Source organism: Alosa sapidissima, chromosome 11 (assembly GCF_018492685.1).
Source record: "Alosa sapidissima isolate fAloSap1 chromosome 11, fAloSap1.pri, whole genome shotgun sequence".
Lineage (NCBI taxonomy): Eukaryota > Metazoa > Chordata > Actinopteri > Clupeiformes > Clupeidae > Alosa > Alosa sapidissima.
In genome coordinates, this window is record NC_055967.1 from 10552126 (window position 1) to 10568817 (window position 16692).

General features: G+C 44.8%; 1 protein-coding gene across 5 annotated transcripts; it reads left to right on the forward strand.

Annotated features, from left to right (window-relative positions):
- The first annotated feature begins 4259 nt into the window (after window positions 1–4259).
- Window positions 4260–16572, forward strand: spire2 (spire-type actin nucleation factor 2). Of its 5 annotated transcripts, none has more exons than XR_006035223.1 (15): window positions 4260–5212; window positions 7683–7726; window positions 8082–8465; window positions 9010–9090; window positions 9655–9819; window positions 10027–10113; window positions 10724–10844; window positions 11554–11720; window positions 12042–12264; window positions 13178–13305; window positions 13531–13668; window positions 13800–13867; window positions 13956–13983; window positions 14121–14594; window positions 15152–15180. XR_006035223.1 is itself a non-coding variant. In XM_042111137.1 (15 exons), the coding sequence occupies exons 1-14, from the start codon at window positions 4903–4905 to the stop codon at window positions 14145–14147; spliced, it is 1971 nt and encodes a 656-aa protein (XP_041967071.1). In that variant the 5' UTR covers window positions 4260–4902; the 3' UTR covers window positions 14148–14159; window positions 14497–14586. The 5 variants fall into 5 exon arrangements, 3 of the variants coding, with proteins under 3 accessions (XP_041967071.1, XP_041967070.1, XP_041967069.1); XM_042111137.1 differs by lacking the exon at window positions 15152–15180 and having other exon boundaries at window positions 14121–14159; window positions 14497–14586; XR_006035222.1 differs by having other exon boundaries at window positions 4261–5212; window positions 14118–14594.
- Window positions 16573–16692: the final 120 nt, after the last annotated feature.

Here is a 16692-nt window from a genome sequence, read left to right on the forward strand (position 1 = left end):
TCAAAATGCTATTTGTTTGTGCTATGTTTGTGCCAGCTTCATGGAGGTGATTTTATACAAAGTTCCAACCCCAACCCCCAATCCTGTCATCAGTGGTTGTGTCATATAGGTGTAAGAAATGTCTGGTGTTAGCCATGGCGGGGATGTGGCTGCTAAAAAAGAATATGTCTTAGAACAAAGAGAGCTGTTCTTTGGCCTAGTTTTCAACATTTTATGTATTTTTTCTACTTATTCTTTGCTTATTTTTAAACATATTATATTATAATGTGTATAAAAAAGTAAAATACTGGTTATGTATTATGTATATGTAAAATACTGGTTATTACTTGGTATAATATGTGTTGCTCTTAGTTTCTGTTCATCAAAGATCCCTGGAGATTGGCAGTGAGAACATATTCAACCACCAAGCTCAATGTTTTAATTAACATACATGTAGGTAGAAATAGATTAGTACAGGGGTTCTCAAACTTTTCCACAACAAGGCCCCCCAAATACCACTAGGTTCTGGCCAAGGACCCCCTTGATGTGTTATTAAACCCATCGACAATACTACGGCAAATGTATACATTAATTAAGCGAATACATTAAGCTAATCCTAATAATTATTTTAGCCACAAGCACTTTGCGATGGAGCATACAGTGTGTAAATGTATAAATGTATACAGTGTGTAAATGTATTTATTTGTATTTATTTGTTGCCCCCCCCCCCCCCCCCCCCTCCCCTTGAAAACCACTGGATTAGTAGATTTCAATAGAGATAGATTTTGGGTTTTATTTTGACATTTTTGGGCATTTGCCCTCCATATCCCACACCATCACCAGACTGCCCCCGCTGTGCCACCAGAGAAGAGGAAGGGAAATGTGCTCTCACCTCTGTGTCTGTGCTGCAAGCTGCACTAGTCACTGATGGAGAAGCCTGTAGAGCAGCTAGCAGGACAGCCTCCTGGGAGAGGAGGCTGGGCTATGTCTGTCTGTTTTTATATTTGGAGGTATGGATGGATACACTTGGGAGGAAGTCTGTGTGGTTTCCTTAGAAGAGCACCGTGGAGGGAAAGGAAGCAAGCAAGTATGTGCAGCCCTGGCTAGCTGATAGCACTCAGTTATTACTTTCAGCGTGTTAGGATTTGTCTAGTTGACTCTCACACTGAAATGTCCAGTGATAAACCACTTCTATAGTTAAAGTTCAGCTCATCCCACTTTCAACTCATTTGCAATGAAATTGCAAGTGTAATTGTCATGTGTTATATGTCATTGTTTATGTGTTATAAATAAATGGTCTGAATTGTGATTGTGTCAACAATGAATATGAGGTAGGAAGGGTATTGCAGTAAAAATTAATTCATTCCTCTATACTGCACTAAGCAGCTCATCCTGGCTCTCTGTCTATTTTAGACAACTCTACACATCATGATGACATTAACACACCAGTCTACCCCCCCATGGTGCCACTGTCCATATGGACATATGTTTGTTATGTGCTTAACTTGCTTAGCTATTATTTCAATCTTGGCCTGCAGGGATAAGGCAGTATTGTTTTCAGCATGTTTGGTCTACACAAATTGAGAGGTAAGGTGTGTGTCCAATTGAATTGATGTGAATTAAATACACAGCATTGGCTCATGCACATACTTAGTGTTACGGAGACTACCACCCACCGCTGACCCACCCAAACACTACTGAGATGAGTCCAGCATCAGACTAACTAATTCAGTGGATGTCATCCGCAGTAATGATACACATTAATAGCTTGTCCTCTCTCCGAAGAACATAGGGCATATCATGTATCTCTCAGATGTGAAAGATGACACCACTGCAGACAACACCATTATAGGCACTGCATCTCTTTTATTGCTCTGTCTGGATGAGCACTGCAGTTAGGGTCTTCCAAGATATCAATGCTCTTTTCCACAGATAGAGACAGAGAAAAGCAGACAAAAGAGACAGACATCAAGCTCCTTTCAGTCTTTATATCACTTATAGTCACAAGTAGCCTTGGTTGACATGCTAACCAATATGTGGAGTTTCCACTCTTTTTCAGGGGCTAATAGGCATATTTGGATTCTCTAGGGCTCTGGGTGGGTCATCTGTATGTGCGCCCAGTGGAGCATGCCTTCAGGTCACTTATGTGACTCAAAGAGACCACTCCATTAATATTCAGCTTGGATGGGGCATTACTAGGGGTCAGCACTTTAAGATTGCACCAAACCTCATCTGATTATACCTTGTAGTCCCCATCCAACTTTTTTTTCGAGATCTCAGATTAGTCTTGTTCCCAGGATAACTTATTCCTGCATGGTGCAGTCAAATAATATGAACATATTTCCCCTATCCTGGCATCTCTACACTGGCTGCCTGTTAAAAGTCGCATTGACTTCAAAATATTACTTCTAGCATACAAAGCCATTAATGGCCAGGCACCAGCATATATTAAAGATCTCCTAGTCCCATATAACCCACCCAGACCGCTACAATCATAGAATACTGGCCTTCTTGTAATTCCAAGAATCTCAAAAACTACAGTAGGTGGCAGAGCTTTCAGCTATCGCGCACCCCTCCTCTGGAATAATCTCCCTTCCTCAATTCGACTAGCAGTCTAGACTTAAAACATACCTCTTTACTGCCTCCCATAGTTAGGTATGGTGCGGTGTGAACTTCACCCACCTCAGGGATTTTTGGAATGGACCACCCTGCTGAGGGGTGCCAGTCACGCGTGCGGTGGTGGTCACTGACCATGCGCTGGTGTCGACTACCCCTCACCATGCCTTAGTTATGCTGCTATAGCATAGTGCTGTCAAGGGCTTTTCATGTGCCACGCCGTACAACACCCCCCCCCCCCCCTCCTCTCTCCCCTTCTCTCTCCCTCTCAACTCTCCCTCTCTTGCCTATTCTCACTATGATTTACTGTAACAATATATAGTACCACTGATTACTTATTGACATTAACCATTTCGATTTTCAGCAATACTAACCCATTCTACATTTCTCTTTCTTCCCCCTTACTGTACCTCACTTGTGAGGTATATCATCACCAATCATCAACCATCCGTGTGCCTGGCCCTCCTCTCACCCATCTCACCTGAAGTCCCATCCTCGACTGCCCTATTACTGTCCCCCTATCTGGATTCCTGGCCCGTACAGCCCCATCACCTGCCTATGACAACTCTGCCCGGATTCCTGGCCCGTCTGCCGACCCACCACTTGCCCCCTGATAACTCCCTTTCCCTGGACAATTCCAACGCCGGACTATTTGCACTTTCTCTCACTAAATCATGATTAATGCATTATCATACCGGATACGTAATCATCCCACCTCTTGTAACTTTCACCTCAGGTGCTTTAAACACCATGTCCTATTCTCCACACCTGACTATGCATTTGTCATGTATACAGACCTTACTGTCCGTATTGACCCTAGGCAGATGGGTCAGGCCCTTGAGTCGTGGATCTGCTCGAGGTTTCTTCCTATCTGTATCTCCAATTCTAGGGAGTTTTTCCTCGCCCCTGTTACCCATGGGCCTTCTTTCTTTCTTTCTTTTCTTTTCTTCCTCTTTTTTCTTTTTTCTCTGATTGCCTACATTCTGTAAAGCGCCATGATACATGTGTAATGTTTTGGCGCTCTATAAGCACAATAAAATTGAAAGTGAAAATTGAAATCTACAGATCAGTCACACACCACCTACTGCTGCCCAGAGACTGGATCAGTCTCCCCAAGTTCTAATGGAATAGCCTACTTCAGGAAATTCAAAAAATCTCCATCAAAAAGGTATACATTGACAAGTTTGTTTTAAATAGGGAGATTCACTTCCTTAAAAACTATTTACAACTAATCTTATTTTAACTTGATAATTTCAGTCTTACCAACATGTTCTGCAACGTTAGAGAGATTCGATTGGAGATCCAGTGTACCAATACCATTACATCCCTACATCATTCACAGATGTTTTCATGACCATACAGAAGAATCAGTAAAACATTTATTTGTAAAATTCTCATTATGTGTGATTCATACAGAAGACAGAATGCAGGGGGAAGCTAGTGGAAGCGACAGAAGGATGATTTATCCAAAGTCAGGGACATTTTTTGATGCTTTTGTCTGGACAGATATTTCATGCATACAAATGTCTATTATATAATTTGTGATCGGTGAAATCTCCTCCAATTTACATTAATTTGATGACACCAGGATACTTCTTCTTTTGAGATAAATATATTTCATACATGATTATGATGCAACATATTAGGCCTGAAGAAATTCATTTAGAAGAGCATTTATTTGTAGCTTATATCGAGAGAGGGCTGACATATATTATAAAGGCAATCTTAATCATTTTACCAACAGTGGCGTAGAATCATGTATTTCTTCAGTGTAAAACACCAGCATAAAGTTATTACCACTACAGGATAGGGTTGGAGCTCTGAGCGAGATGGTTTGATTGATCAGGGGGTTCAGTAGCCTATTTGTGGGCCGGGCACTTGCGCGAGACATGGGAGGAGCAGAAGGAAGACGCTCTGCGGAGAACGCATGCAGGGTGTCAGCACATAACAAGCATACGTAATCTAGGAGAACCCCCCTTCCGGCAACGACCACTTTTCCCTATCCCTGCATTTTATGGAAGTACCAGATTTTCAAACAACTTTGTCCTTCCCCCCTTGTGTGGTCACCAGTTAGTCGCGGATGTGCCACTGTAAAAGGGGAGGGGGGATAGATTTTCCCCAATAGCCGCGTCTGTTTTGCTCGGCGCTGAGTGACATTCCTGTGGGTCAAAGATCGCTTTCATTTGCTGGTATGGAAACTCGCGGCTGCGGCAGTTGAACGCCTATTTAATTAAGAAGCGAAAGCGAGGGAAATAAGGAGCTGATCATGGCCAACGCATAAAGAATGGACTTGCTTGTGCCGCAGTCATGGCCAGATCCGCCAACAGATGCACTCAGGAAGGCGATTCCAGAGTGTCAGTCCCGTCGGAACGGGCAGAGGCCCGGGACTTCGTCGAACCTCGGGAACTGTCTCTTGAAGAAGTGCTGAAATCCTACGAGCAGCCCATAAATGAAGAGCAAGCTTGGGCGGTGTGCTATCAGTGCTGCAGTTGGCTTAGGGTGCCGCGCCTGAACCGCGCAGAAGACAGAACAGTTTACCAGGTGAAAGATCCATCTTCAATATTCCTTCACAGAGACGGGACTGTTTCTCTGCATCCGGTGCTCAGGAACAGTAACGGTAATAACCTTGTGTGGTTTCTAACTTCCTGATATTGCTATTAGGCGACTCAACGGTGAAAGGGCTGTATCCGCATCGTTAGCTCACTCATTGCCCACTAACTTGTCTGGTGTTTGGGGATTTTTTTGTCATCAGATCGTCACTGTGGGCTAGATAGCTCTCACTGCGGCTGGGTATCAAAACATCAGCCAAAATAAATAATTGGTCAAAATAACTCACCTGCTAGCCAGCCACCCGTTGAAGAATAGGCTTCTCTTGGATTGTGCCGGTTTAATATTATGCATTATTTATCAGATACAGTAGGCCTAGGCTACAGTCTCTGGCTTACAGATGACATAGGCCTACTTGTAAGGGAGATTCCCTAATCGAATTTTTAGCTTATTTATTCTAGATATTTACATTATATGCTATAGGCCTTGTAGTTGTAGGTTGCAAACCCTGGCATTTTATGGCTCAGAGACTATAGGCCTGCATGTCTTGAGGTAGCAGACCTGACGAAAGCTATGTAAAGAGAGGTTGTTAGGTCTAACAAATAGTGCGTGTTTACTTTTGGTGTGGTTTGAAAATAAGTCTCGGTTTGTTGATCTATTTTTGTAATCGATTATAAAGAAGCCTAGGCATTTCAGCAGTTCAAAAGTGGCGAAAGTGTTTAATCTCTATAGTCAACACATTATGGGAATAACTGTAGGCTACTGCAAAGCATCAGAGTAGCCTAGCCTTATCTAAAGATTCCAGAAACGTTTCTATATTTTTAGTGATCAACTTCTTATTGCCCTGAGCATGAACATAATCAAAGTACTTTTTACTAATGCTTTAGGTCTCTGTAGTGTAGACTTACAACCTGTGTTCATTGGCAACATAATGCAACTTCTGACCACAACACAAAATAATTGACACAAATCTCTATTCTGTAGTTGGACATCTACCATGTCACATAATAGAAACATAATAGAAGTAGGCCTACATATTTCCATGTTCAGTTTAGCTGGCATGAATGGTTCTATAGAGTTTTGATGACATAGCCTTGCAAGAATTGTGCTTGGAATGTGGGCATTTGTAGGCAAATGGTGTGTTGACAGTTCAAGGTCAGGATTTGTTTTTAACGCTTTGAGGCTATTGTTTTGGTTGAGGTCAAGATCTTGACTGATCTATATTTAGCAACAGACTCAGGGAGGTCATAAGTAATACTGCTGCACATCAGGGACTTTTTCAAGGTGAGTGGGCTTATTGCTGGGAAAGAAATCATCCACCTTTTCTCATGTTGTTTCCTGTTCTTCTCCTATTTCCCCCTCCCCCTTTCTCTCTCTCTCTCAGCCACTCTATCTTCCTCCTCTTTTCTCTATATGTGTCTGTGTATATGGGATAATCTTCTCTTGAAATCTCATTCAAAATTTCCATGGCAACAGATAGCAAAGTCTTTCTTGGGAAAGCAGAGAAATGGAGGTTGCATGAATAATATTACTAACAGTCTCAGGGGTTGGCATAACAAATAACAATGGACTATTTGGCGAGAGATTACATTTGTAATGTCTGACCCATAGTTAACACATGCTTTCTCTCTCTCTCCTTCTCTCTCTCTGTCTCCCATGCACATTTATTTTCCTTTCTCTCCCTTTTGTGCATTCTCTCAGTCTCTGTTTCAGTGTAGTAACTCTCACTCTCTTTAGTCCTTCGTGTTAAGTATTAGTTGAATTCTACTGACCAGTTTCTGTTGTATTATTCGACTCTTACCCTCCAAAATAGCACCTGCCCAAACTGGTTTAGGCCAATAGAGCTCCAATTCCATGTGTATTTGTTTGTGTGTGTGTGTGTGTGTGTGTGCACGCACGTATGCAGGGTGTAAATGTGTGTATGGAATGAAGGCTATTGACTGGAAATGTCTTCACATCCATCTGCTATCGGCAGTCCCATCCCAGCCCCCCTTTTTTGTTTTTGCCAGGGCCTTGCCCTGCTTTCCGGGTTCCTTTGTGGACGGAGAGGACAGTGCTGACCTCCAGCTTGTTGTATCACTTCTCAGGTTTTGGCTGCCCTGCTGATTGTGATGTTTCGGCCCCCCTGGGTGTCCTAAGTGATATCTGAGTCAGGCATTCTGTGCTCTACGCGTGGAAAAGCAAACTGCCAGAGAGCAAGGACCGCAGCTCAGGCTACGGCTTAATAACATCAACATGAAGCAGCTCCACCCATAATGCCACAAGAGAAAGGAGGAGAAAATGCACGCAGAGAGCATTAATCAGAATGTCCAGAGTTTTCACTTTCCCCGCATTCATGTTTCATTCATGTGTCACTTGCCCTTAATTATAAGAGGGAACTGCATATAGCATACCAATGTCTGAAAGCTCAGTTCATGTGTTGGTGTAAGGCGACTGAGCCCCTTTCTTTTCAAGCAGCAGCTTTTGAACAGGAGAACTGTGGGAACGAGGCACGGTGGTGTGAGACTGCTCTCAAATCTCTTTCTTTCCTCCCTTCTCAGATGACACAGAGGCACTGTCCTACCCGCCTGTTGCTGAAAGCCAGGTGAGCGCCCGCTGTTCTCGGTTCACAAGTCCGACCTGTGGACAGGCCTTATCTAAATAAACATCCTCCTGTAGAACTTTGCTCTGATGTGATTCATGGTTACAGTTGGCATTATTTTTGGCATATGCTCTTATTCAAAGTGTCTTACAAGTTAGACATAATACAAGCAAAGAGCTGATACAGGCAAAAAAAATTCAAAGTAAAGTGTCATGAAAAACATGCTTCAGTTCTACCTAACATACATGGTTTTACATATTTTATTGTGTCATAAATAATTACTGAAGGTCTAGTTAGGACATGTTTCTTCCTTGTGTCTTTTCTTACCCACTCTTCCCTCTGACACCCTCGCTTTCAGTTGGTTCAGTCCCTGGGAGTGGCCATCTACAAGGCCCTGGACTGGGGATTGGACGAGAGTGAGGAGCGGGAGCTGAGCCCCCAGCTGGAGCAGCTCATTGACCGCATGGTCGGGGGGGTCGAATCCACCGAAGGTGGGAGTGAACCTGGGGGCAATAGTGCAACCGACGAAGGCTACAGTGGTCAAGAGGAAGAAGAGGAGGAGGAGGAAGGCGAGGTGGCGACTCGTGCAGTGCGCACCTTTCGTCAGGTGATGGCGCTGTGTGGAACCAGGCTAGCAAACCCAACCCTCGCCCCGGAGCACTACCAGTCGGTGTGCAGGGCCCTGTTTCTGGAGACCTTAGAGCTGCAGACCTTCCTGAGTAAGATCAGAGATGCCAAAGAGGTACGCTCCAAAGATGGGAGAGAGGTAGATGGGGTGGGGGGGGGGGACGGGGGGGGGGTGAAAATGATAAGAGAAGTCTGAAGAAAATGAAAGGTTCTGTTCACACAAAAACTTAAATCTGGCACAATGTGTTAAAATATATAATAATATAGTACTAGATTACAATTGAAAACAATGCTTCAATACCAAATGAGAAAAGAAGAGGTCTTTGTAAATAGTGAGAAACAAGTAAGCATTTGTTTGATGTGGAAAGGAGATCCAAGAATAGACTGATTTTCAAGTCAGACTGTGTTGGAAATACACATGTTGCAGCCCCCGCCATCCTTTTATCACCAGCAGTTATAGGTGACCCCAACACTCCCTCAAGGGTCCTCAGAGTCCCTCTCTTCCCATGATTCCATGATTTCAGAGAGTCCTTGCTTGAAGTGTTGCTGATCACCACGCTGAATTATTCATGGCCTCCTTGAGTGAGTCAGTGTCTGCCCGAAAGAGTGCTGCTCTATTGTACTGCTATTGATCCGGGTGGTCTGTCTTGGTCCCGTAGATGCTGAAGAAGATCCGCACAGAGGACAGCCAGGAGGACCGGAGCGCAGCAGAACTGGACGCCCTCAAACACACAGACTGGGTGAGAGACGCTGCTGGGTGGACTCTTCAGGGAGGGAGGCTGTGGCACAGACTAAACTTGGACCATGGTCCTGATCTTTGTCCCTTTGGATTGCTGTCGGTGTCCATAATATAAATGCCAGCTGGCTCATTTCTTTAACGGCCGCAAATACTGTACCCTCTCTGTCTGTTGTTTATATTGAAGTCTCACTCTCCCATAACAACAGGATATGAATTGATCAAATCCAATTCAAAATGCCATCTGTTTAGGTAAAGCGGTAATGAAAAGAGGATTATGAAATGCCAGTGCTGTAATTTCAACCCTTATATCATAGCATGTTGATTTGACAAGGATGATACTCAGAGTGAAATGAGATAGTCAGATGGCTCATATATAAGAAACTGATGAAGCTCCTGTGAGGACGATGATGATTATGATGACGACAGGCATATGACTGGTGACGTGTGTGTGTGTGTGTGTTTGTGTGTGTGTGTACTTGTATGTATGTGTGTTACTGTGTCTGTGTATATGTGTCTGTGTGTCTGTCTCTGTGTGTGTGTGTGTGTGTGTGTGTGTGTGTGGCAGGCTCGTCTGTGGGTGCAGCTGATGAAGGAGCTGAGGCAGGGGGTGAAGCTGAAGAAGGTGGAGGAGCAGCCCTTCAACCCGCTGCCCACCGAGTTCAGCCTCACGCCCTTCGAGATGCTCATGCAGGACATCCGCTTGCGCAAGTACAAGCTGCGCAAAGTCATGGTGAGCCCAAACAAGCAGAGCCGTCTCTCTTTAACAGTCTCAGAGTCCACAGTGGCGGTGAGTGGGCATGGCGTTTCTGTTCCGCTAGACGTAATTGCTGGATGCTATTCTCTTGTGTCTTCCCTGTCCATTACTCCCTTCCTTTCTTTCTCTCTCTTCCTCCCTCTCTCTCTTTCCCTCTGTGGCTCTTTTGTTCCTGTTTCTCAGGTGGATGGTGATATTCCCACGAGGGTGAAGAGAAACGCACATGAACTCATCCTGGAATTTATCCGCTCCAGACCACCTCTAAAACCTGTGAGCTACCTCAGGATTTTTGCTATGATTACATGACTGTTAAGAACTTAACCAAAATACATATGTTGTAATGGTGTATTTACCTACATGTAGGCCTATCCATCAGATGAACCACACAAACAGGGTCAAACCCCCTTAGCTGTTGTAGAATCAGTGTAACCTATGGACTCCGAGTGGCTTATTGCTTTTCTAAAACTGTTACTATAAATACCTGGCAAAGTTTCATAAAGTAGAGGCACAGCAACTAGAAATATACCGAGTTATTCCTAGATAATCATTCTTCCGCCAAGAAATATATTTCCTCTATCTGAATGGTTGCCAAGCAACGTTGAGATGCAGCTACTTTAACTTTTGTATCAAGTTATGGTAGCGCAGTAATATACGAAACGAAATGCGGTCAAGGTGTATGTTTATGCTGCATTTTACAACGGCATCAAACGTGATTCAGCCAATCACAATCAAGGACCGGAACTATCAGTTTTAGAATAAAAAATCTAAAACATGCATTTTAATGAGTCTTAATATAAAGCATTTTGAATCTGTTCTATGTATCTCCCAGTGATGAATTGGAATGAGCTGTGTGTATCTGTGTTCTCATCTTGTCTGACAGGTGTCAGAGCGCAGCTTGCCCCCACCACCACAGCGGCCGCAGTCCCTCCATGATCGCGTCCTGGAGGGGATCCGACAGGAACGCAAGCTCAGGCCTGTGGATCCTCCCAACTCTAAGAGACGTGAGTCAGTCCGAACCTAACACCTTTAGCCAGCCCAATCAGTTAGTCATTACTCCTGCTCAGTGCTATGCAGTGGGTTATAGTTCACTGTGAAACTGATAAAAGGTGATGTGTCAGTGTAGTAACAGGAAGTAAATGATAATGTGTATGACAGTGATAATACCTTGTGGGATGTGGTAAATGGTATCATCATTCTTTGAAGTAACACAATGTAGGAATTTATTTAAATGCTTTCCTTTACCTTTGCCCATTTCTTTTATCAATTTTAAGTACTGGGTACCCAATTAGTGCTGATGGGTAATCCCAATTTGTCTAAAACCAACGGAAAAGGCCATTAAGACATTAGGACATTACATAGTGCAATACAAGGGGTTCCGGAAGCGCATTTGCAATATCAGAGGCTCCATTCTCTTTATTTTTTTAGCCATTTCTTTAGAAGTAAAATAACTACATTTTGTTGCTTTAAAGTAAAAAATGGCACTGATAATCACAATGGTGAGGATGATTATCGTTACTATGATACCATGATGATGAATGATACTAGGATGTTGATGATGATGGTAATTGTGGTCATGATTGTGATTATGGTGATTATGGTGATGATGATGATGGTAATCATGGTCATGATGGTGATTATGGTAATGATGATATTGTTGATGATGATGATGATGATGATGATGATGATGGTCCAACCCCTCTTGTGTTGTAGCCTTCGGCTCTCTGCCTTGCCTGGCACACACCTGCTTGTGTGACATGAAGTCCACTTCCTGTATAGACCTGTCTGTCACAGAGCTTGGGACACGCCCCCCCTCCCGCCCCAGAGTCCTGCTCAAAGCACCGACTCTGCAGGAGATGGAAGAGATGAACATCTTTGAGGTAACAGGAAACTCAATACTGTGATCTTGCCTCACAGACAGAAAAAAGGGGTTGCATTTCCCGAGTCATATTTCCACAGGCACAAATTCCAGTAATGATTTTAACCACTCGACAGACTGATATTGTTCATCAGATAATACTGCCTCAGACGCTCAGCCCTTATCACTGATAAATGTGCACCTTGCCAAGTTATGGTTGGAGATGTCTAGCAATGGTATGCTGTTTGTAGTGCTGTTGGTAGCAGTAGTGCCTTACCTGTAGACTGCTATCCTATCGATGTATTCCCTATTCAGTGTGTTGTTGTGCTGGTGTCTCTTGCAGGAGGAAGACTCTCCGGGCAGTGGGGAGATGCGCCGGGCGGAGAGCTCCCCCACACCCCTGAAGCGGGACCGCTCCTTCTCGGAGCACGACCTGGCCGAGCTGCGGGGGGAGATCCTGCCCTCGCTGTCCGAGTCGGGGCACCTGGGCGGCCCTGTGGTGCTGAGGGGGGAGAGGCCTCGCGCCAACACGCTGGGAGGGGCCTGGCCGCTCCCCACGTACAGAGGTCAGTCAGTGCTAGAGCCACGGCCATAAAAGCATGATTTACGGAAGTTGTAGTAAGTAGAAGTAGAGCAAATGTAACCAACATTTTTTTTTCCATTAACTTAATTTTGCTTTCTTTTTTAGATAATATCCAAAAGATATTCATTTTTATCTGCATTAAAGGACAACTTCTGTCTAAGAACCATCTAGAATCTATTTTCGGAGTTGTCCTTTAAGCATTAAGAAAACCTACAGTATAACATTTCATCAGAAGGTTTCAAACTGAGTGCTCTGATGCCTTTTACACTAGACTTCTAATCTAAGTGATGAATGTAATGTAATGCAATGAATGATTAATGTTTTTTAGTAATTACATCAACTGGCAAAATAACCTATAATGGTATATTTAGAAGTGATCAAAGGTGCCTTCATGTGTCTGAGGGTCAAAGACATTTTACTCTGCAGGGTATTAAAGGGACTGAGTCTGTTGCCATCTCTTGACTCTAAACCAGGTGGTGTTGATTACATTGTCCTTATGTATGACAAGAGCCCATGTAAAATCTGTGTAGTCTCTGGGACATGAAAACAAATATTGTGACAGCATATTTCATTATGTCCCCATACTGCCCACTAGGGGGAGCCAGAGCCTTGTCCTCTCTCAAGGGTAGCAAGGCCTTGAAGATGGAAAAAAATCATCTAACCCATGATTCCGATGTTCTGTTGGGCCCACAATGAGTCTCTTTGTGTTTGACCCAAATGATTATGATTTGATGAAAGGGACATTAAATGTTCTCAGGGCCCTTATGGTATTCAACTGATAAACGCCACTCGGAGGCTACTGTATACTGTGCACACCTAGAATACTACAAGCTGAATTATTGTTTGTTTTTCTTTCTTTTCTTTCTTTCTTTCCGTCTTTCTTTTTCTCCCTGTAGCCTCTTTTCCTGTTGCTGGCTGGATGCCGTCCTCTCCGGCTCGCTGCTCCCTGAGTTCAGTGGAGGAGGCGTCAGAAGGGGTGGGGAGTGTCTCTCCCTCTCGAGGGGCCAGCAAACGCCAGTGGATGGTGAGTGGGAAAGGCTCGTTACTGCAGCGCCGCGCCGCTCCTGACGCGGCCTCTCAGCCACTCAGCCGTGCACTCCTCCCTGCCTCGCAGCGCCACTCCGCTAACACGCAGCGGGACATGCCTGCTGTGTCAGAGCACTAGTTTCAAATCCCCCTCTCTTTCTATCTCTCCCTTTTTCTCACTCTCGCTTTCTCTCACCATTTCTCTCTGTCCTCTTCATAAAAGGAGGAGTTCAGTCACCCTGTGGAGAGCCTCGCATTAACAGTGGATGAGGTCATTAACGTGCGCCGAGTGCTGGTGAAGGCCGAGATGGAGAAGTTTCTGCAGAACAAAGAGCTCTACAACAATTTGAGGAAGGGCAAGGTGCACAACAAGTCACTCAATAAAACAATGGCGCCAGTTTGTTTTTGACCTCTGATTCACACAGTCTCTCACCCTGTGTGTGTGTGTGTATGTGTGTGTGTGTATGTTTATGTGTGTTTCTACCTGCCCAGGTATGCTGTTGCTGCCGGGTGAAGTTTCCACTCTTCTCTTGGCCATCCACTTGTCTTCTGTGTAAAAGGTGAGGGGCATTGTGACTGTGTATGGTGGCTGTTAACGGAAGTTGTATATATAGTGCAAACTAATGCCTTTTCCTCTTTGTTTCGCAGGTCTGTCTGCAGTTCTTGCAGTGCAAAGGTATCTATGTTCCCTCAACACATCACATGGCACTCGTGTTGATGTATATGCACCATGTGCTGGTGTGTCTCATGGTCTCTATTAAGTGGAGCATTAATGATTGATAGATTCTATTGTATTTCTTGTAATGGCAGCAGCTGATTGAAATGGAGAAAATAACGTAACGTATTAAATTGGTCAGTATCATCTGTTATGCATTGACTTGCATAGATTACCTGTCATTACCTGTCCTATCTCTGGTGGGTACCTCACAATGATATCTTTCTTTGTGCTGTGTCGTCTGGAGCTGTGGTTTGTGGGGTTACATGTGTCTGTTCTTGTCCCTCCAAGTGTGTATGTGCGTGTTTCTCATGGGGTCATGTGGTGCTTTGTTATTACATTATTATCCTCTGCTGGTCTGTCTTCCGTATCACTGCACTGGACTGCCACTACTGTAGGTCACGCTACGCTACTTGACCCCCCCCCCTCCCCAACCCTCGTTGTTCACTTCTTTTGCTTGCCCCGACCCCACAGATGAAGATCCCTTCCAAGAAGATGGCGCACATTCCTGTTTACACCGTCGGCTTCCACAGCAGCCCTAGGAGCCAGCATCGCAAGAGCGAGGTCTACAAGTGAGTCTGCCCGTGATCTTCAAGACACGCCCGATTCCATTTCAATTCCACAATTGTCTTTTGATTCTTTCTGGTATTATCAGTTCTACTGTAGATAGACAGTTGGTCTGTCACTGCATTCTGCCTGCCTCTGCCACCAACGGTTGGCTTTAACCAGCCCTTCTCAGCAGCGCTCAGTAGCGTCAGCCTAATAAGAGTCCATCACCTAGATCCTTAAATACTCTTGCATAATGACCCCTCCTCTTATCTGGTGACGGCACTAAGTAGCCATTACATAATCCCTGCACTTGCTCGCTCTAATACGGCCGGTCTCCTTTGCATTGTACTGGAATCCCCAAATGTAGATGCTGCACAGTGGTTCACCAATGACACATGGTAGACTCTATCAACAAATGTTACACTGTTAATAACACTCTAAATAACAGATAATACACACACTCAAATCTCACATATCTTAGTCACATGCACCATCTCATTCTCTCTCTTTCTATCTCTCATACACACACTCACAAACACACACACACACACACTGACTCTCTCTGTCTTCCCCATCCTAGATCTCTGCGCTCTCTCTCTCGTCGGTCGGTGGAGGAGGAGTTCCCACATCTATACGCTCATGGCTGCAGCTTGCGGGACGTGTGCGCCGAGTGCACCAAGTTCGTGGCCGACGTCATCTCCTCCAGTCGCCGCAGCTTGGACATCCTCAACAACACCCCCAAGAGGGAGAAGGCGCCCCCCACTGTGTCCTCAGCCCCTACCTCCACCTCAGCTAACCAGCACCGTCAGACTCAGCACCTGGCCCAGCCCACGCCACACCCACAAACACCATCCACGCCCAGGAAGAAGATCAAGTGAACCCCCCACCCCACCACATTGACCGCCTGTTTGACTGACTAATGAAAGACCCCCAGCTTTAATAATAATTTAAAAAAAAACATTAACACCTTCCATGGCAGACCTCAGATGGACTGACTGACTGACTCTGATTGAGTGCTGTTCTGACAATCGAATGAACTATCGCACTTGACTACTAACGCTTCTGCTTTGAATGGCAGTCTGTTTGAATGATTGATTACATCATTGAAACTGATCAAAGGGTTTTAACACATAGATCTGCTGATTAACTGGAACTTGTACGCAATCCCAGTTGCCCCATTAGTGCACTGCTCAGTATGCCCCCCAACTCCACACATGCTGCCCTCTTTGCCTCAGCCCTGCCCCCCCCCCCTCCCTCCGTGCCCCCAGCATATGCGCTTGTCTGATGTTGCTGCACCCCATTCAGGCTGTGTTCCAGAGCTGGACGTATAGGGCAGACCAGCGAACGCCATCTCTGCCTTAGCTCTTCTTTCCCTTCACACTGGCCCTTCACCTCTCTGCACATGTTTGGATAAAGAGTAACCGAAGAGTAGGATAACAAAATTGAAGAGGAGCAGGGTTATCCTAAATGAAAACTCCTAGTTGCCTTGCATTTTTTATGTTTGAATGTATTAATTTAGCTATTGATAAGCAAACCTGGCACCTCTCCAATACACAGCCCCTTAGCACTAAAAAGGCAATGTTGGCCTAGACTGTTGTGTGACAGACGTGGTGATCCCCAGGAGGAAAAAGAATGGACTTTGGACATGACTGCCAGATCAACGAGCTACTCCGAGCACTTCTGAACTATTTTTAAAACTGACGAAAAAAGAACTTCACCCATGATGGTGGGCGCTAGTGTGCTTTGCCACCACTGTGCGACTGTCTGAATGTAGATAGAGACAGTAACATACTTGACATTTTGGCAGAGAGTTTCTGAGCAAAAAGTCTGTCGCCTCAGCACCTTACTGAACCCAAGCTCTCGAGTTCCTCTGCAGAAAGAGGCTGGATGTCCTCCTTGCCCTGCCCGCTGTTACCCTCACCAACTCTCCACATGGTCTTGTGTGATCTGCTTGTATTTTGTAAACACCTCAACTGCAATAAATCAAACTGAAAAAGTGTACCCTTTTGTGGGGTGACTGTTTAATCACTGGGGACTTGGTGTAAATAATTGGTTTGAGGTGGAGTACAAGGCACTCCAGCTGGCTTTTTTCGAGACAGGAGATGTGTTTGTGTGAGTGTG

Coding starts and splice junctions, on each gene's coding strand:
- spire2 (XM_042111135.1), top strand. CDS start 4,903: ATGGCCAGATCCGCCAACAGATGCACTCAGGAAGGCGATTCCAGAGTG. Junction 13,306..13,530: donor CCAGCAAACGCCAGTGGATG/GTGAGTGGGAAA, acceptor TCTTCATAAAAG/GAGGAGTTCAGTCACCCTGT. Junction 14,595..15,151: donor CGCAAGAGCGAGGTCTACAA/GTGAGTCTGCCC, acceptor TCCCCATCCTAG/ATCTCTGCGCTCTCTCTCTC.